The 22303-nt window shown below is 37.2% G+C and overlaps 1 protein-coding gene across 1 annotated transcript in view; it reads left to right on the top strand.

Annotated features, from left to right (window-relative positions):
- The window catches only part of TAFA2 (TAFA chemokine like family member 2), a 540141-nt gene extending 527086 nt beyond the window's left edge, over positions 1 to 13055 (top strand). The window contains exon 5 of the mRNA XM_029206748.1: positions 12931 to 13055. Coding sequence (XP_029062581.1) covers positions 12931 to 12942 — 12 coding nt within the window. The 3' untranslated portion in view covers positions 12943 to 13055. The remainder of the gene's footprint in view (positions 1 to 12930) is intronic.
- The last annotated feature ends 9248 nt before the right edge of the window (positions 13056 to 22303 follow it).

Genomic DNA, 22303 nt, shown 5'->3' with positions numbered 1-22303 from the left:
GATTGGTCTGTTAATATTTTCTATTTCTTCCTGATTCAGTCTTGGCAGGTTGTGCATTTCTAAGAATTTGTCCATTTCTTCCAGATTGTCCATTTTATTGGCATAGAGTTGCTTGTAGTAATCTCTCATGATATTTTTTATTTCTGCAGTGTCAGTTGTTACTTCTCCTTTTTCATTTCTAATTCTATTGATTTGAGCCTCCTCCCTTTTTTTCTTGATGAGTCTGGCTAATGGTTTATCTATTTTGTTTATTTTCTCAAAGAACCAGCTTTTAGTTTTATTGATCTTTGCTATTGTTTCCTTCATTTCTTTTTCATTTATTTCTGATATGATTTTTATGATTTCTCTCCTTCTGCTAGCTTTGGGTTTTTTTTGTTCTTCTTTCTCTAATTAATTGCTTGAGGTGCAAGGTTAGGTTGTTTATTTTAGACGTTTCCTGCTTCTTACGGTGGGCTTGTATTGCTATAAACTTCACCCGTAGAACTGCTTTTGCTGCATCCCATAGGTTTTGGGTCGTTGTGTCTCCACTGTCATTTCTTTCTAGGTATTTTGTTATTTCGTCTTTGATTTCTTCAGTGATCACTTCGTTATTAAGTAGTGTATTGTTTAGCCTCCATGTGTTTGTATTTTTTACAGATCTTTTCCTGTAATTGATATCTAGTCTCATGGCATTGTGGTCGGAAAAGATAATTAATACAATTTCAATTTTCTTAAATTTACCAAGGCTTGATTTGTGACCCAAGATATGATCTATCCTGGAACATGTTCCATGAGCACTTGAGAAAAATGTGTATTCTGTTGTTTTTGGATGGAGTGTCCTATAAATATCAATTAAGTCCCTCTTGTTTAATGTATCATTTAAAGTTTGTGTTTCCTTGTTTATTTTCATTTTGGATGATCTGTCCATTGGTGAAAGTGGGCTGTTAAAGTCCCCTACTATGAATGTGTTCCTGTTGATTTCCCCTTTTATGGCTGTTAGTATTTGCCTTATGTATTGAGGTGCTCCTCTGTTGGGTGCATAAATATTTACAATTGTTACATATTCTTGGATCGATCGCTTGATTATTATGTAGTGTCCTTCTTTGACTCTTGTAATAGTCTTTGTTTTAAGGTCTATTTTGTCTGATATGAGAATTGCAACTCCAGCTTTCTTTTGGTTTCCATTTGCACGGAATATCTTTTTCCATCCCCTTACTTTCAGTCTGTATGTGTCTCTAGGTCTGAAGTGGGTCTCTTGTAGACAGCATATATAAGGGTCTTGTTTTTGTATCCATTCAGCCAATCTGTGTCTTTTGGTGGGAGCATTTAGTCCATTTACATTTAAGGTAATTATTGATATGTATGTTCCTATTCCCATTTTCTAAATTGTTTTGGGTTCGTTATTATAGGTCTTTTCCTTTTCTTGTGTTTCTTGTCTAGAGAAGTTCCTTTAGCATTTGTTGTAAAGCTGGTTTGGTGGTGCTGAACTCTCTCAGCTTTTGCTCTTCTGTAAAGGTTTTAATTTCTCCATCGAATCTGAATGAGATCCTTGCTGGGTAGAGTAATCTTGGTTGCAGGTTTTTCTCCTTCATCACTTTCAGTATGTCCTGCCACTCCCTTCTGGCTTGCAGGGTTTCTGCTGAGAAATCAGCTGTTAACCTTATGGGGATTCACTTGTGTGTTATTTACTGTTTTTCCCTTGCTCCTTTTAATATGCTTTCTTTGTATTTAATTTTTGACAGTTTGATTAATATGTGTCTTGGCACATTTCTCCTTGGATTTATCCTGTAGGGGTCTCTCTGTGCTTCCTGGACTTGATTAACTATTTCCTTTCCCATATTAGGGAAGTTTTCAACTATAATCTCTTCAAATATTTTCTCAGTCCCTTTCTTTTTCTTTTCTTCTTCTGGAACCCCTATAATTCGAATGTTGGTGCATTTAATGTTGTCCCAGAGGTCTCTGAGACTGTCCTCAGTTCTTTTCTTTCTTTTTTCTTTATTCTGCTCTGCAGTAGTTATTTCCACTATTTTATCTTCCAGGTCATTTATCCGTTCTTCTGCCTCAGTTATTCTGCTATTGATCCCATCTAGAGTACTTCTTTTAATTTCATTTATTGTGTTGTTCATCATTGCTTGTTTCATCTTTAGTTCTTCTAGGTCCTTGTTAAATGTTTCTTGCATTTTGTCCATTCTATTTCCAAGATTTTGGATCATCCTTACTATCATTATTCTGAATTCTTTTTCAGGTAGACTGCCTATTTCCTCTTCATTTGTTAGGTCTGGTGCATTTTTATCTTGCTCCTTCATCTGCAGTGTGTTTTTCTGTCTTCTCATTTTGCTTATCTTACTGTGTTTGTGGTCTCCTTTTTGCAGGCTGCAGGTTTGTAGTTCCCGTTGTTTTTGGTGTCTGTCCCCAGTGGCTAAGGTTGGTTCAGTGGGTTGTGTAGGCTTCCTGGTGGAGGGGACTAGTGCCTGTGTTGTGGTGGATGAGGCTGGATCTTGTCTCTCTAGTGGGTAGGTCCACGTCTGGTGGTGTGTTTTGGGGTGTCTGTGGACTATGATTTTAGGCATCCTCTCTGCTAATGGGTGGGGTTGTGTTCCTGTCTTGCTAGTTGTTTGGCATAGGTTGTCCAGCACTGTAGCTTGCTGGTCGTTGAGTGAAGCTGGATGCTGGTGTTAAGATGGAGGTCTCTGGGAGATTTTTGCCGTTTGGTATTATGTGGAGCTGGGAGGTCTCTTGTTGACCAGTGTCCTGAAGTTGCTCTCCCACCTCAGAGGCAGAGCCCTGACTCCTGGCTGGAGCACCAAGAGCCTTTCATCCACACAGCTCAGAATAAAAGGTAGAAAAAGTAGAGAGAATTAGCAGAAGTATGAAGAAAGGAAAGAAAGAAAGCAAGAAAAAGAAAGAAAGAAGGAGGGGAGGAAGGAAGAAAGGAGGGAGGGAGGAAGGAAGGAGAGAAGGAAGGAAAAAAGAAAAAGGGGATACAGTAAAATAAAGTATAATAAAGTTATTGAATTAAAAAATATTTAGAAATAAAACAAAGGGACGGATAGAACCTTAGGATAAATGTTGGAAGCAAAGCTATACAGACAAAATCTTACATAGAAGCATACACATACACCCTCACAAAAAGAGGTAAAGGGGAAAAAATCATAAATCTTGCTCTCAAAGTCCACCTCCTCAATTTGGGATGATTCGTTGTCTAAAGGAGGGAAGGGAGGGAGGGAGGGAGGGAGGGAGGGAGGGAGGAAGGAAGGAAGGAAGGAAGGAAGGAAGGAAGGAAGGAAGGAAGGAAGGAAGGAAGGAAAGAAAAAGAGAGAAGGTAAAGTATAATTGAATTAAAATTATTAAGAAAAAAAATTTTAAAAAAAACAATGGACGGATAGAACCCTAGGACAAATGGTGGAAGCAAAGCTATACAGACAAGATCTCACACAGAAGCATACACATACACATTCACAAAAAGAGGAAAAGGGGAAAAAATCATAGATCTTGCTCTCAAAGTCCACCTCCTCAATTTGGGATGATTCGTTGTCTGTTCAGGTATTCCACAGATGCAGGTACATCAAGTTGATTGTGGAGTCTAATCCGCTGTTTCTGAGGCTGCTGGGAGAGATTTCCCTTTCTCTTCTTTGTTCTCACAGCTCACAGGGGCTCAGCTTTGGATTTGGCCCTGCCTCTGCGTGTAGGTCGCTGGAGGGTGTCTGTTTTTTGCTCAGACAGGACAGGGTTAAAGGAGCCGCTGATTCGGGGTCTCTGGCACACTCAGGCCGGGGGGAGGGAGTGGCACGGAGTGTGGGGCGAGCCTGCGGCGGCAGAGGCTGGCGTGACGTTGCACCAGCCTGAGGCGCGCCGTGCGTTCTCCCGGGGGAGTTGTCCCTGGATCCCGGGAACCTGGCAGTGGCGGGCTGCACAGGCTCCCCGGAAAAGGGGTGTGGATAGTGACCTGTGCTCGCACACAGGCCCCTTGGTGGCGGCAGCAGCAGCCTTAGCCTCTCCCGCCCGTCTCTGGGGTTCGCGCTTTTAGCCGCGGCTCGCGCCCGTCTCTGGAGTTCCTTTAAGCAGCGCTCTTAAACCCCTCTCCTCGCGCACCAGGAAACAAAGAGGGAAGAAAAAGTCTCTTGCCTCTTCGGCAGGTGCAGACTTTTCTCCGGACTCCCTTCCGGCTAGCCGTGGTGCACTAACCCCTTCAGGCTATGTTCAAGCCGCCAACCCCAGTCCTCTCCCTGCGCTCCGACGGAAACCCAAGCCTCAGCTCCCAGCCCCGCCCGCCCCGGCGGGTGAGCAAATCTTGGGCTGGTGAGTGCCGGTCGGCACCGATCCTCTGTGCGGGAATCCCTCCGCTTTGCCCTCTGCACCCCTGTTGCTGTGCTCTCTTCCGCGGCTGCGAAGCTGCCCCCTCCGCCTCCCGCAGTCTCCGCCCGCGAAGCGGCTTCCTAATGTGTGGAAATTTTTCCTCCTTCACAGCTCCCTCCCAGTGGTGCAGGTGCTGTCCCTATTCTTTTGTCTCTGTTTTTTCTTTTGCCCTACCCAGGTACGTGGGGAGTTTCTTGCCTTTTGGGAGGTCTGAGGTCTTCTGCCAGCGTTCAGTAGGTGTTCTGTAGGAGTTGTTCCACGTGTAGATGTATTTCTGGTGTATCTGTGGGGAGGAAGGTGATCTCCGCGTCTTACTCTTCTGCCATCTTCCCAGCACCCCTCACGACTATCTTTTTTAAAAGGGAGAAATATATCTGGGAAATAGAAAAAAAAAAAAAAAAGCAAACACCCCCAACATAGTAAACATCACTGCCTATGCTGCCCTATCCTTCAGAAAATGGATTCTAGTTTTTATAACTTAGAGAAACATTTTTTCCCAAAAATGTACCACATATAGATTGGTCATCTCTAAACTTAATTTTATGGCAGAAGATAGGGATGGAAAGGAGAGAGAGAGAGAGTGTGTGTGTGTGTGTGTGTGTGTGTGTGTGTGTGCTACTTCAGGCACGGTACTAGCCTCGTTCTTACACAAGTTACACCAAGTTCTTTTCAAAATGAAAGCAACATATTCTTTATGCGGACAGGTGTCTCAAGGAAAAGTTGTATTTATAACTCAAACCAGCCAGGAAGCTAAGAGAAAATGTTTCTCTCTTAGTAATTCCTAGGCTACTAAGACAAATTCCTTCCAAGTTTCAATTCTTCCTCCCAAACTCCACTTATCTTAAATTCACCTTATAAACACAATTTTTATTGCTTACTTCTGTTAGCCCTTATATGCAGTGAGGCTGAAATTCTTGACTGTGATACTTGGACAGATGTAAACTTTTAAAGTAAATCTTTACAACAGAAATTGGATTAAAAGCTATCAATTCAACTTACTTCTTTACATATGTGAGGTGAGTCTAAAGAAATGAACCTACTATCAAATTTAGCAAGAAAAGTGCCTTCCAACTTAGTTCAAAGTTTCAACCGTCTCTAAAAATGTGTGAACTCACTGGTATATGGAATAATATCTGTAAAAATCTATTCAGCTTTCCTCAAAGCATTCAAACTGTTTTCCCATTTTAAGGACTTTATGATGTTTCTTTAAACAGTGTAATACCATTATACTGTTGTCTTTCAAAATTATCTAAATTTTTGTTGTTTTTCCACCTGGATTAAATGGAAGGTATATATGGTAGAAAGCCAGGAGAAGTAGGAAAGTTTTAAATTTTCTTAATGTCCCAAAGGAATTTATTAACTACCCAAAGAGAAGTCAGGGAATGCTAACAGTTAATGTCATCCAGAGAGAGTCAGTTGATCTGCCTCGGAGTGGATGAATGTGCATAAATGGAAGCGCAGTCATCTGCTTTCATGAGTCACATAGAAGAGTTCATGGCAGGCACACTGTACAGCTTTCAAAGTTCCAAGAAATGGTGCAAGTCCATCTGTTCCAAAGACTCATTTCTAGTTGAGATCTTCATTTGCACAGCACAGGAAGCTGAAAGCCACTGACAGATGTATTTGTGGTAAAAGCTCACTAGTCCTGCATTCTAATATAGGTTTTTTAGAAAAATGAAGTCTATATAGTGGTTATACCACCAATGAATTTAGGTAATAAATAAGGTAATCAAGTAAATAATAAAGTAATCGGGATAAAATTTTATACCATTTTGAATTAGTCCTTATTATCCTTGGGGATAGAAGGGAATTAGAAACTCACTAAGTCTAGCCAGCTTGTTTGACAGGTATGAACGAACCAGGGAGGTTGAGAGATTTTTAAGTGACTTGTCCTAAGTTCTAAAACCAGAAGCTTGTAACACTTATAAACTCTTATCAAAACAAGCCCACCTCTTCTCAGTCAGTCTGGTGCTCTGTTTCCTTTTCCAGAAGTCTAGGAAGACTCTATGCCATTTTCTGCTTCCAAACCGGGACCCACACTGAGGTACACCTAAATATTGGGTTGGCAAAAAAGTTTGAGTTTTTCCGTAAGATGTTACAGAATAGAATCAGTTAGCTACAGAAATGCTCTGTTGTTTGAAATGACTATTCCCAATCACCCAAGGCTGTTAAATTTTTTGAGATAAATTTTTTGAGAATTCATAGAACGGATAACAAGGTCAGTTAGTGGCAATATTGACCCCAGCCGAAGTATTAAACAGATGGGCTTTGGTGCCGCAAATGTTAAATATGGAGGCCAAGCCACGGCACCAGCCATTCTTAGGAAGGAAAATTAAACTGCCGTACGAAAATGCAGTAGTTTTCAGGGCTTATAGGAATCACTTTCACCAGCATGAAAGTAAAATGGAGACTTAATTTTTTACATAGGTGTGTATGTTTATGAAGGTGATTCATATGTCATTGCCTTAAACTGCCTCATCTATACTTAAAAGCTCTCTGGTCAGCTTGCTCTTAAATGATTATTTCAGACCAATAGGAGTCTTCCATTTCATAATACCTCATTGCATAAGGTGCTTTAAGAAAGCACAAGTGCATTCATGTACAGTTACGACCAACTCAATGGCAGCTTTTCTCCAGCTTAAATGAGAAAACCTGCTACTGCAGAGTAATGATGTTTTAATTGCACATTTAGTACACAAAAAGTGAAGCAAGAAGTTAAGTCATGTACTTGTAAGAGCTACATTAAAAAAATACATTTGCAGTGAAGCAGCAATTATTTTCCAAGCAAGGAAAAGTTCATTCAAATCAGCATTTAGTGGTTTAAAAAAATGGGATTGCTTTAAGAATCCATTTACTGACTCAGAAAGATTTTAAATGGTAGAGTGCCTTATGTTATATAACTGAAACTAATACAATGTATGTCAATTATACATTAATAAAGAAATTAATTAATTAAAAAATCGGCATTTAGCATGAGGGTATTCTAGTCTTCCTTTTTACCTATATCGAATAAGTTAAATTTATTATTGGAATATTAGTTTGAAATGATGCCTATCTATGATGTTAAGCAGCTGTATTATAAAAATCCGACATGCACTGCATTTTAACCTGCTGCCTCCTTTCAGAAATACTGCCACCTATTCCTTGCCTTCCAATTATTTAAAGAATGTCCATCAGTCTAAAGATAAATGTTTGTTTCTCTAATAACTTGGGTATTTTAGTGAAATTTTTTTTTAAAAATGAAATTGACTTATGTTCATAATGCATTCTCTTCTATTCTTGTGTGTATGTGACTCATTTTATATTCAAAGGAACATAAATATTGTTCAATAGTTCCTCATAAAAAGATTTTAATGACCACACTGGAAAAAATAAGAATATTTTGTAAATTAAGCTAATATGATAAGATTTACACTGATACTGTGGAGATTTGGCAGTGATTTCACAAATTTATGTAGACTGGCAAAGTGAACAACTGAAATTAAAAAAAAAATCTGGGATATGGGATAGAACCCAAATACATCAAAGGAACCATCAATAATGAATAAGGAAATTTACAAATCTGCATTTTGTTTGGCATAATTATACCACATTTATTTTTACGCCTAGGTGGTTAAAGTGTAGTACTAGTTTCCTAAATATTTTTCCTGCATGTAGAGTCTGATGGCAGCTGGTCCACTGGAAAAACAAATAATGCAATTGCCTGTAAAAACTAGTAACTTATGCTCAGAAATAATCGAGGGCAAATGTAGGAATTCAATGCATTTAGGTGCATAGAAATGTACCCACATCTGAATAATGTTACCACTTACATAATGCTTATTATGTGCCTTAGAATATTAGTTCTAAGCATTTGACCAATTAACTTATTTTCTCCTCAGCTCATACAACCCTATGATTTAGGTACTAATATTATAGCTGTTTTACTCAAGGTCACATGCTGAGTTATCAGCAGAACTAAGCACTGAACCTAGACAGCCTGGCTTCAAAGTATAACCTTTTTAACCATTACATACTCTCTATCACCTTGTCTGAAAAGACAGTCTCTCTCCCAAAGCCAGCTAAAACAATAGTGCTTCCATCTTGATATATGACTTTGATTAACAGCATATGAAATGAATAATTACAAATTTAGTTACTATAAGACACAGCAAATTTACTAATTAAATCAATGTTTATAGAGAAACAAGAAGTAATAATGCCCCCTCCCACAGGTATCCTATGCATCACCTTTTGTGTCTTATTTGGGAATTACTACTGCTACCACCTGTTAATATTTAAAAAGCATTTGCCTGGACAGACACTTTGCAGGGATTATCTGATTTAATCACAATAGCAAACATATGAGGGCTGATAATACCATTTTTATATTTCACATGGGGAGACTAAGGCTCAGGGGGTTTAAATAATTTATCAACCTCACAGTGTTAGAAAGTGATAAGGCAGAGATTTGAACCCAGGCAGCCTGTCTGCAGAGCCCACACTATTTGTCATTATGCCTCTTACCAGAGTGTGTTGTCTCCCATTGGTAACCTAGTCAGCATGATTTGAACAGGGAAAAAGAACTATAGGCTCCATGAATATAATGATTTTAAGAACTTTATAAAAGCATCTTTTGCACTTGGGGACAGAATGGATTCTGTAATTTTTTACCTTTTTTAGCCTTTCTAATTTATCTTACCTTGAAGATGGGCAGAGCATATAACATAATGGTCAAAATACAAAATGAAGACAGGCAGTATTAAAATAGCTGACTTCACTTCATTTTAAATATAGCATCTTATATGACATTTACCTGGTTTTAGTTTCACAATTTAAATCGGTGAACAGATGTAAAAAGACATGATTTTAGCATAAATTATTGAGAAATCTAATCAGAGCCCTGTAGTACATTTGTTGGACTGGAAGAAATAAATGGATGCTCTCATCTTAAAGAATCAGTGCTTTTTATTTAATGTTACCAGATTAGCTTCTTCAACCTGGTGGCTCATTACCAAGATAGCTTTGTGCTTGTGACTAGAAATAATATTGATAATAATAGTAATAATAATTTATTATTGCATGTGTTCAGCAGCCAAGTAGTTTCACTTACCGAATTGGCTGGTGTGCAGCACACACAAATAAAATTTGCATGAAAAAGAACAGCTGTGTAAAATACTGCCTTTGGAAAGGCAAATTTACTGAGATAGTGATTATAGTGTATGAAGCTCAAGGCATAACCGTAATGACTGTAGGACCATTTCTCTCCCTCATGCAGTATTTTACATCTATTGCCCTCAGAACCAGAAGACAGCGAATTCATGGTAGCAAATGCTATTTCCTATCCGGTAAAAGTGATTCTATTGCAACCTCCTGCTTTTAGTCACTGAAAACTTGCTGAAAAGCCTCCTTTGAAGGTAAAACTTTTACTAGTTGGCCTCTTCCAAAAGATGGGCTTGAGTGAAAAGAGAGTAATGTTTAAGTTCTAAAAAATAAGGCAGTGCTTAATTTGATGTACTAAAAACTTACTTTTAAATGACAGCAAAATTTTTAAATGTTGGATTGTATAAGTATTGTTTAAGCAGCTCTTTCATATCAGGAAGTTCCAGTTTATCATCTATAAAGGGTAAAATGGCAATCCTTTTTCCTCCATTAGCATGTCATAATTTAAACATGATTCGTTTGGACTTAATGCGCATATAAATCATAAAAGCGTTTTTTTGTACTGAATTTTAGACAATAATTTTAAAGTGTTATTTGGACCTTTCATATTAGGTGATGAAAATTGGTGACAATGTACCTGTATTCAGAATCATCTACATGTTTTTAAATCTTTGGCTTTGCCATTTCATTTGGTACAAATCTGGAAGTTGTCAGGGAGAGCACTGATATATTTATACTTCGTTGAAAAGGGCAAATTATGACTTAGCCTTTGTTTGAGTTCCTTAAGTGTAGTCCTCTAACTTGAGAGTGAATGTCTGTTTGTTAGTGGGATCCTCTCATTCTACTTTTAGTGGTTTTCTTGTTAAACATTTATGCATTGAAAAAAACTGATCCCAACTCTAAAACGTTCATTTTTATAGTACTTCATAGTTGACAAAGCTAGGTTTTCATAAGTATAATAATTCGATACTCATAGCAACGCTGTGAGGCTAACAAGATTATCCCCATTTTACACATGGGAAGCTGTAGGGCCTAGAGGTTGTATGACACAGCCAGTGTGATTAATATTATTGCCACACTGACCTAAATCCAGAGCTCTATGTGCTGAACCACAACAGTCCTCTGATCAAGATCAAATGATTTACAAAAATCATACTGAAAACAAGTTGTCTGTTACCCTTCATCTCATAAAATGTGGATTTTTTTAGGATTAATAAACTAGGAAACTAGGAAATAGTACATGAAATTGGAGAATAAGGAAAAGCTTTCATTAAGTTTCAATCCATGCTTATTTAGACGATCACTTCTTTAAATCACGTTTAAAGTTTGGTTTTCTAGCAATTATTTTAGCTGATAGAAACACAGCATGATAAAAATGTGTATTTATGATATTCTGGAGCATATGGATTGTATAGTTATGTGTTTGTGTATACTTATATGTTTCCTCTACTGACATGGAAGAAAAATTTATTACAGATATATAAACCTTTGGTAGTATACTGTCAATCTGATGTCTATTTTTAAAATTATGTGAAAATAAAGCTTTAAATATATAAATGGTTGAGAGAATCACTCCTCAGCCTTATATAAACCAGCAGGATGAAATACTTACCTTGGAATGAAGATGTAAGAATGTGTCCGCCATACGCACCAAGAGATTACTTGGAACCTGGGCTTGCAGTGGCTCAAGAGGACGTGTCACTTGCTTTCCTGGAGTCATTGCAGTGTGCCCCTCCAGTTGCCTGTGTTGAACCTCTCCTGAGGCTAAACCAGTTGTTCTCTTCCTCTTTTCTTCCTGTCATTTCAAGTACTGGTCCCCATATTATGTTTCATAATGATTCCTACTAAGAGAGTTTTCAGAAAAGGCAGGTGAATTTTCTCAGCCAGTGGAAATCAGATTGTATTACATCAATGTTTGTCAATAAAGTGTATCACAAAAATAACATTTCTGTGTTTTTCACAGTGATCAGCCATCTGCATCAGCAACCTGTCACATCATGTCCATAGCACCCTTCACATTTCCTCCCCACCTTCTTCTTACACTGACTCCCAGGCTGGGAGCCATTCTCACAACTTGTATAAAATGACCATTGAATGGCAGACAAATTGATAATGAAATTGCTTCCCTATCGAAGATATCCCCCGCTCCCAGAATCTCTAGAGGCCAGCAGACCCTTCACATCTGTATCTTCCCACCCACAGTTCCATTCCTTCCATAGTTTCTCTGTGCACGGGTATAAGCAGCTACAGATACACAGACAGAAGCTCCTTCTTTGGGAGGGGTAGCTGACCAACGAGACACAGGTATGAAGGCTGCCTCCATGCAGAACCTACCTGTTTGAATTTTACACCTTCCTGTGGAGACCAGCTATGGCAGAGCAAAGTCTAGAGCTGCCTTCCTTTCTTGTTTTGTTTAATGTTCCTATTTTTCATAGTTGACCGAACAACAATAAACAACACAAACAAAACCCAGTCTTTTGGCAAATGTTTCACGAAAAGACAAGTAACTATGTCATTTAATGAAATAAAACCAAAGTATCCACAATAATTTTTAAAAACTCACCTTTTGTTACTCACCATTGCTGCAAAAGAACTGTTAGGCAACTCTAAGTACTGTGATATTAAGAGCATAACTAGAAATTCATTGACACAGCAGAAATCTATCTCTCTATATCATCTTCCTTCCATATGCATATAGAGATATCTGTGTATGTATCAGGTATTCTAGCTAGCTAGCTATTATTCCTTTTTCCTGCATACAAACATTCTCTGGACTTGAGTAGGTGTAAAAATCCAGTGTGAATCTGCCTCAGTAATGTATAATAGCATTAATAATACTGCTGTAATCAATTTCATGAGAAATTTGGGCACCTTTAAAATTTGGTAAAGGATTGTACTATCATTAATTGTTTTTCTCTCAAAATAATAGGGTTTATTTTGCCTTATGAATGGCTAATTTTCTGAAATACAGTTGAGTCAATAAGCACTCAACTTTTAAACTACTTCAAGAATGGATTTTATGTAACCAGATCTCAAGGGCTTTCTTGAAGATGGGGTCTGACTGTATTCCTGAGGCCAAAGGCCTTTCTTCACTGACTCCTGGCATGATGTGTATGATCTCTGGGTTATTATGTCCACCAAGCCTGTTGAAAGAACAGGGATTCCAGAATCATTCTTCAGATCTGAAAGGGCAAAGATCACCAGTTAAGATCTTCCTGGTCACCGTTGGAGTCATTTGGATAATAGTTCAAGGGGCTCTAAAAATATTATGAAATAATAGAGAAAATAACTATTTTAATAAGCTATAAATACCTAAATATGGTAGTCCTTTAAAATTCAATAATTTATTTGATACAGCATTTTGAGTTACATATTCATTCCTAATACTTAATTGTGTAGAGTTTTAAGATGCTGGCTGTTATGAAATGATTCTATTTTCTTCTTCTTTTGCAGGTAACCCATTAACAAAGGATAAATCAAGTGATCCTCAAGGCTGGTTATATTGAACATCAGCATAGAAACATAACTCATGAGGTGATCTTGAAGGAAAATTTTTATACAGCTCACAAGAGGCACTCTGGAGTCTGTTATTTCCAGGGGATTTCATGGCTTGTAATCAGCTTCTTCTTGGAATCAAGACTTTTTAAAAGTCCGACATGAACTTCTGTATCATGAAGATTTCATCAGATTTGAACTGTGTTCAACTTGTATAATTGCACTTGCAAAAAGGATTTGAAGTTACTGTCTGAAGAGTTGGCGTTGCCGGATGGTGTCAGAGACACTTACCTTTTGTGCTCTTGGCTGCAAATGTGACTGCTTTTCTTGTTTCTGAAAGTCTCCCAAGTGCACTGGCCTTCTGTCATGGACCTGTTCCTGAGTCCTGTGTTCAGTGGCTAGGACTGCACATGGCTTCAGTGACTTTTCATTTGCGAAATTCTCCTCTGGCATGGTGTAGACTGAGACAATTTATTTGTATCCTAATCTTGAAGCTCTGAAAGCCTACATGTTTTAACATCTTAAAGTTGCTTTTGTTGAAGGAATGGAAATATATATCCATTGATAATAATTATTGTTGGCAAGTAAAGTTATCTGAATACATCAATCATATAAGAATGTATAGACAAGCTGACATGTCTCCCCAAGGCTAACACACTGCTGCAGCTCTCTGTCAGTAAAATAGGTAGTAGTTAGAACTGAATTACCATTTTCATTATATACTCCTGTTTGGTACCTCTAGAGTACTCTCCCTTTCAGGTTTTTTTTTGTCTTTCTTTTTAAAGTGGGCTTTTTCTTTCATTTTTATCTTTACTTTTTCCCTTCACAGAAATTAGCAGTGAGCAGTCAAGTATTTAGGTAACCTTCAGTTTCAAAAAATTGCCAAGGATGCACGTGGGTTTTGATTTCTTAGCTTGAAAGTTATTCACTTAGATTTCTTCTAGTATTTTTTTAAACTGTCCTTTCTATCTCATTTTAAAAAGGCTGTCTCTTGCTCTATCCCAATGACTGTTTGAATGCCTATCTATTTGTTTATTCAGTCTGTTGGTAGAATAAATTGTTCTTTTCCTTGGTCTAAATTTTATAAATATTTGCTTACAGTTGTCCCGTTCAAACAATTTCTTTAGTCAGTCTTTGTCCACGTTTTCGTAGTACTTTTAACATTTGTGGTTTTCAGTTCTACAGGAAAATCTTATAAATATTTCAAGGCCTTAAACATGTATGTACTTGTTTTTCTAAGTTACTCGCAGAATGTATAATTTTATACCACATCTGCTTTGTTTCATTTGTGATGCGGAGGGAGAGAAGAATGGAAATTGCATAGCCATTCTGGATATTGTATAAAGGTATAGTTTGAAAGAATGTAAAGGGGGAGGAGCTTCTATGTTTTACTCATCTTAGACTAATAGGAAGCTACTTCAGAAATTGTCTTATTAGAAGTTCCATTATGTTAGAGAAGGTGTGGACATCTTTTGTTTTTTAAAACTCACTGACATGGCCAATTAGGTATATGTTGATTTCCATGATGGAGGCTGACATACAGACCAAAGCTCTCCAGGCTAAATTGGTAACAACTTTCAAAGACCAAGGCATTACCCAGAATCTTTTCTCGGCAGAATGACTAAAAGTGTAAAATTTGTTAAACGTTAAATTTGTAAAGTATGCTTTTGATATTGAACTAAAGTAAACTATACTGCACCGTAAGTCCATGGAATGGAATGACTTTCTCCTTCCATTTTAATTATGCATATACAACTAGATGGCTCTGAGTGAATTTCTGCAATGGTTCAAGACTGTCTCAACTCATAAAGAAAGGAGTAACAGTTGTGCTGGAGTTTCTGCATCAGTAATAATATCATTAATTTCTTTGGAACAAAGTGGAAAACTATATTATTTTGGAAATTATGAATTTGTCCTAGGTTTGAAATTATAGATCATGTCTCTCATTTTTTAAACTATGTCCCTTAAAACAACACTGGAAATTCTGTATTATATTCAAGTGTAATACATGCATATCAATAGAAAAAAATAAATGGAATTTCAAATATATTAACTAGATTATCCCCAGTAGATTAATGTTGTGACTCTTCAGAAAAGGCAAATAAAATTGGAATATAAAATGGACTCTTTTTCATGAGTTACATTCAGAGAATCTGTTTTCCAGTGTTTTATCTTAAAAGCACTTCAGTTACTATCTAGGAAAACCTCTGAGTTTATGGGGAAGCTGACATAAATTCTTCAATCTTCTTTTTATAAAAATCCATGGCAAATCTTGCCATTTACACAAGGTTCCAATATTTGACTTGCTTCTTTGCTAAGAAACAATTGAAATAGATATATCTACACTTGTGCCACTTGCTCACATCTTGACTGTGAGCAAAACTGGCAAAATTTTGCTAGCAATATACAAAAATCATATTATAAAAATTGTTGAAAATAATGACTGTTTATCCTTTGAAATTCATTATACAGCTGGCCCTTGAACAACATAGGTTTGAACTGCACAGGTCTACTTATACATGGATTTTTTTCAACATTAAGTACTACAGTACTACACAATCTGAGGTTGGTTCCAGGGATGCAGAACCTTGAGTATGGAGGAACCGCATAGAGGAAAGATGGACTGTAAGTTATACGCAGATTTTTGACTGCATGTAGGGTTAGTTCCCCTGACCCCAGCGTTGTTCAAAGGTCAACCATATATGGAAATGTTAATTAAAACATAAAATATGGCTATGATTTAGCCTTTAAAAATTACTTTAACTAGCTTTTATTTTGAAGTAATTTAAGATTTCCAATGTTATGAAAATAGCTCAGAGGACTTCTGTGTATCCTTTTCCCCATTATCACCCAGTGATAACATCTTACCAAACCAAGAAATTGACTTTGGTACAACACTATCCACTCAAATACAGACCTTATTCAGATTTCACTGGTTTCACATGCACTTTGGGTGTGTTTATGTGTGTGTGTATACGATCTTATTCTTTTTAATTAATTTGGTAAACACCTACTTCAGTATGTCATAACATAGAATAGATCATGAGAGCCTATGGGTCAATGAGTGGCTGATTTGTGATGACTTTTTTGAAGTTCTCTATTTATGGAATAACATCCTATAGCTTTATTTTATTTTTATACATTCTTGTTGCCTTAACACAATGGAAACTTCCAGTTTTAACATCAGACAGTACCATATAAGATTTCAAATTTGGAATTGGCCTTAATGGGTAGGAAGAGGTCTGAGAATCTGCATCTATGGTTGAAATGAAAAGGGAGTTTGGTCCTGTTCTTTATTTCCCTCAGCAAGGACTGTGCTACTACACAATGCTATACAAGTAGGTTGTGACTTTTGATAATACACAATGGCTAATAGCACGATGAGTAAGTGGGACATGATCTTTTAAAAATGTTGATCATTTTCTCAATTCATGATCATATATCCATCTGAAAGAGCAACATATGCAAAAATATCAAGTAGTATTTTTCATCATGGAGCCCTTTCTCATATTGACCCACTTAAGTGGAGAGAATTAGAATGATGGAAGACACAGAGAAGCTGAAAAGTTGGGGAGACACATATTGGGTGTCTGTTCCCTCCTGTTCCCCTTACCCACATAGAGAACTCATAGTAGAGCATTACTATTTTTTTAAGGTAAGGGTTTGTCTCTGCCTTTCTGCCTTCATACCTGCCTTCCTCTCCTTTCTTGTTTCCTTCCTTTCTTCCTTACCCTCATTTCCTTCCATCTTTCCCTTCCTTCTTTTCCTTCTCTTTCGTTTTATGTATAGAATACTTTGAAAAGAGAGTAGAGGTAGCAGATTTTATTCATTGCACTGCGTGATACTAAAAAGTAGTGTAGACCTCACAATTATCTGGCATGTAATTGACTTATTCCTACTAGGCACATGCATATTTGGTGAGATCAAACGTTAGCTGAAGTTTAGCCTTTAAAATGGCCTTTAAAATCTATTCAATGGATTTTTTTTTAATGCCCTACATTTGCAGGGCATTCTGCTAACCAATGAAAAGTAGGTACACAGAAGACATAAGTGTTTCATATTTGTTTTGATTTTTTTAAATCTTCATTATATTTCAAATTAATAAATGTTATGCACTATGTCAGACATTTTTCTGGAAGGTTTTATCTGTTATACAAAGTGATTGAACTTTAGAAGGTATGTGAGCAGGGCACTACAAAGTTTTGTTTCACAGGTTTCAGCAAAAATGTGATGGAAATTCTTAAAGAAGAGAGACTGTGCGCTTGAAGAGAAGTTAGAGGGGACTAACATAATCCAGGGAAAGTTAATGAGGGCCTGAGCTTGGACTATCACACTGAGGAGAAAGAGAAAAAAATAGATATCAATCCTGGTTGTCATTTAAATTACTTGAAGATCTAAAAATTACCCACACACAACTCTACTCTCTGAGATTCTCTTAATTGGTTTAGGATTAGAGTCTGGGAACAAGTATTTTTTTTAAATCTCCTTGGGTGATTTAATGTGCATTCTGGGTTAAGAACCACTAATGAAGGGTTTTGCCAAGGTAGAAATGAGAAGTTGGGTGGGATGATTGGATGAGTATAAGGGAGATGTGGAAGAGAACTCAAAGCCCTGAGCCTACTAAAATGGGATAATTGAGATTTAGTTAAATATTAGAAAACTCTGAAGGAAAAGCAAGTTGAGTGGCAGGTGGAGACAATGAGTTCATTTTTTAAGCCTAATGAGTTTACAGTGCCAAGGTAACATTCAGAAAGGTCATGTTAGATAAGAACTGAACAGGCTTTATTGGATTTGTAATTAGAGAATGTTGGTCTTGGAAAGAGCAGTTTTAGTGAAGTGCTTATTGTAGAGCTGAGATTTCAGTGGGTTGGAGAGTGAATGAGAGATGTGAAAGTTGAAAATAGTACATGTAGACTTCTATTTCACAGGGGAATAAAAAGGAAAAGTAGGGTAGTGGTTATGCAGGGGAGGCAGAATTGAAAGAGTGTATTTTTCTTAATATGGAAGAAATTAGAGTATGTTCATCTATACCATAAGGGAGGGAGGAGAGGATGAGAGGTATGTTAAGAACCCAGGAGTGAAAATATAAAGGAAAGTTGAAAGTAGGGGTGTTTCTATCTAGATGGAAAGAAAGATAAAATGTATGAGGAACAAGCAGGATCAAATCCCATAGAAATTCTAAGGGGATGTGAACAGTGAAGAGGCAAGTGGTGTTTAGTTCTTTGGTAACCTTCAACAGAGCAGTGTCAGTAGTTAGCCCAGGAGTCGGAAAGCAGTCATTGAAGTTGATTAGTACATGGGTGAGTGTCAGCTTGTCCCTGGGCTACTTAGACTTAGGAAGTTAATAACTCCAAGATCATAAATAGATAAATGAGAGAGAAATTAACTAAGTCTCAGTATCCGTATTCATGAAATGAAGATATCTACCTCACAGGATCTGTTGTCAAGATTCAATGAGTTAATACATGTAAAGTGCTCAGCACATTATCTTATACGTAGTATTTACTCAATGGTGGTTCTTTCATTGTGAAAGATGTCCAAGTTCCATTTGTTCTGCAGTGGTGTAAAATCAGGTTGGTAGAAAATAACAAAATTATATATGATGTGAAAGGGTTTGGGGCTGGCTGGTACAAATGATAAATAGAAGAGGAAGATGTAGTGACATTACATTTAAATCACTTTTTTTCCTGGAATTAAGTGGCCGTAAGGAAGGTAAAAGAGTAACCTTAGTGGAAGATTAAGTGAAAATATTTTTTCTTATGGGAGAAGCCAGAAAGATTTATAGGCCAGAAAGGTTTATAGGTTTATACTGCAAGGAGGCAGTAGGGAAGGAGAAACTGATAAAGGGAGGGATGGATTAATATCCTGGAGGAAGGAGAAACAGGTGGAGTTGGGAATGTTAAGCAGAAGGGTTAGTGTGATAGGAATAATGTTTCTTTTGTCAGATAAGTAAAAAAAAAAAAAAAAAAAAGATGGATGCAGCTGGAGACAAATTTAGATGTGAGGCCCAGGAAAATAATGCTCGGAGCCTCTAGGCTGAAGGAATGGCATATACAGCTGTTAAGTAGATAGGGTTCATGTGCTGAGTGTACAAGGGACAAAATTCAGTTTGGAATCTCCAAGGAGAGTAGAAAATATTTCAAGTAAACCTTGGTGTTTCTAGATGCTGAGAGCTCAAAAGACAATAAAGTCACAATACAGGACATTTAATTCGTAGAGACGTGACTTTTCCATCAGTGCAGTCTGGACAAAGGAAAGGTGAAAATGAATAGTTGGGATCAACTTTGGATGAAGATAGGCAACGTAAAAAAAAAATGGCTAGCATCTCTTGAACTTACTCTGTACCAAGAGGTCTTTCTAAGCAATTTAAATGTATTATTTAACCTTATCTGAGATCTATATTATCGATATCACCATTCTCTAATAAGAAAAGTGGGGCATGGAGTGTTTAAGCAACAGTGTACCATAATAGTAAATGGTAAAGCCAGGATTTTAACCTCTGTAGTAGTAACTAGTAGGGAGTTAGTTTATATGCCATTGAAAAAGTGTATCATGGGGCTATAGGAAAATTCATAGGGCAAGTAAAATAAAAAGGAATGATGTTTGTAAATCTAGGGAGGGTCAGAGAGACTTGAAATAAATTTGAAAGTGGAGAACGGTTTTATTAGGGATGAGTAATAATTAGGACAAATATTTTTATGTTCCTACTATGTGCCAAGAACTATGTTAGATGCAGTGAATAAAATGTAAGTGTCACCTTCTATCACTCCTTCTGGGAGTGATAATAAACTGAATTTTTAGTAACTGAGTTAAGAATATTCAGATAAATTCCTCAAAACACTGTGTTTGCATACAGCAGCACTTGAGAGAGAGAGAAGTGTCTCCAAGTAAAATGTAGAAATGCAGAGCAGGGAAAATACAGTGCTCCAAAAAGAAGCCTATCATTTTGATGAAGGTAGTCTATATTAATGATGAGGAACCTCAGTAATGCCTGAGTATGTTTCAGAAGAAAGAATTCTACACATAGTTTGCATTCTACGTTAAGGGTTTATATTTGACCTTCAATTGGAGGTGAAGTTCCCTGTTACTGTGTCTACTTGTAAGGCATCAAGGGAAGATTTGTTAGAGTGATGTATCAATTACCCCCTGCTGTGTAATATATAACTCCCAAACACAGCAGCATAAAAGGGTAACCCTCAATTATCCCTCTCAAGTCTAGAGGTCAGCTGGAAAGTTCTGCTGGTCTTGGCTGGGCTCACACTTGTATCTGTGGGGATCTGTGTTTGGGCAGGCAGTGCTGAGTCTGTCTGGACTTCCTCCCATGTGTTGGGGGTATCTGGCCGTAAGATGGTCTAAGATGATCTTAGCTAAAACAACTGGGCTACTTCCAAGTGGTAGTTTGGCTTGTTCTCATGGCAGAGGAGGCAAGGTTCTGCGACAGTGAAGACAGGCTTATACTCAGAACTGGTCCGGGTTCACTCTGACTACATTTTTATGGCTAAAGCCAGTTACAAAGCTAATCTGGTGGTGAAGAAAGAGACTCCACTTCTTAATGAAAGTTGCTGTAAAGTCACGTTGTAAGGTTAGATACAGGAAAGGATGAAGAATTGGGGCCATGTTTTCAGTCACCTCTAGTGGCTTCATGCTAGTTTTACTCCCCTCCAAGACAAACTTTGCTTGCTTATATGTATCACCTTTTCAATCCTAATGTGATTTTGATACACATCAACTTTAAATTCTTCAATGGCTCCCCACTGTCCTGATATGAAACCTATACTCTGTATCAGACATCAATGGCATTCCACTTTCTTGCCTCTGCCTACTTCTTTCTGCCCCCTATGCCTGTACTGCTAATCCTGTTACACCCAAGTCCTTGTATGTAGTTCTTAAAACAACCTCTGCTCATCCTAACACCTCTTTGAAGGTCTCTGAAGCTAGACTCTCCCTTTATCTTCCCCCAGCCTTTCCCAGTCAGCTCTTTCTCATCTGTAAGTTTAAATTATCAAATTCTGTTGATTAACATTTCCACCATAAAATTAAGTGGACGAAAATTGAGATATCATAAGAGTACTATTGGTAAAATAATTTTTTAACAAAGTCTTCCTACGACGAAACTCTCAAGAAGGACTTAATTCAGGGTAGGTGGTATTAAATAGTTAATCTCAGTTATACATTTTTTCAGTTGATATCTTGTAGTTTGAACTGAAAACATTTTACATAGACCTTTTTAAAATTGATTGTGAGGCAATTATCTGTAATCCATTCTCAAGGCCTCTATTTTTTTGTAAAATGATAAAAGACGGGAAAAAAAATAAGTACTTTCCTTCACAGTGGGTGCCTCGGCCAAGTCCCCCCTGATTCCCCACAAGCCAGCATAGATACCTGTTCTCCACACTCCCACTGCTTTCCTTCTTAATGCTTACTTGTTTGCTGTCTAACTTCTGCAATCCTAGTCCTTTCCTCTTAGAATTCGAATTGTGCAACAATGTCTGGGATGCAGCAGGCAGCCAAAACATTGCTTATTAAATGAATCATTGCATAATTTAATATACACTACCTAGGCACACTTAGTAGTAACTGAGTTCGCTTCTTTTTGATTGACTAACTTGTTCCTAAACTCAGAAATGCTGAGTATCAGCTGTTAAGAAAGATTCTGGCAAATGGAGCATGATTGCGATTTGCAGTGCAAATGTCATGTTAATCTTTGTTTGTTTTCTGGCTGACAGTTAAATCTCTTGTACTATGCATCAAAAATGTCACAGCTAAACAATCTGAGGGATTAAATGGCTCCTCATAATTTCCATGCTGCTAACTGGCAGAAAAATAATCACTGTTGTCAGTCTTGGCTGGTGAGTTCTCATGGAAAATATTTCTTTTTTAATTTGAAGGCATTAGGAAACACACTCAAGTTATAATTTAAATGTTGTTTATTCTGGAGTACACGAACAATCTATTGCTATTTCATTGTCAGTCATTCCAAATATATTACTAAAAAGTCACCAGGATTGGTCATATTTTCACCTTCAATGCTTTTTATTAATTTATTCTATGCTAATTTTTACAAAGATGATTTTAGATATTTTTGAATCCTGTGGTATTTCATTATGACAACTAATGATGCATGTTGCCAACATCTCTAAACACTAACAGAAGCTTAAATATTTTGTTGGCTTAATTGCTTCTGGTAGCATTATAATGACATAGTGTGAAACTCATTTCACCCTCCTCATTTCATCTCTAGCCAAACATTAGGCCACTTTTGTCTTGTGATTATTTAGTTTTAAAAAGTTAAAATGGCCTGTTTTCTCTTTTAAAGGACTTATTATTGGAA

This window comes from Monodon monoceros, unplaced genomic scaffold (genome assembly GCF_005190385.1).
Source record: "Monodon monoceros isolate NGI ecotype Baffin Bay Population unplaced genomic scaffold, NGI_Narwhal_1 Super_Scaffold_6, whole genome shotgun sequence".
Lineage (NCBI taxonomy): Eukaryota > Metazoa > Chordata > Mammalia > Artiodactyla > Monodontidae > Monodon > Monodon monoceros.
This window is presented reverse-complemented; position numbering and strand designations above follow the sequence as displayed.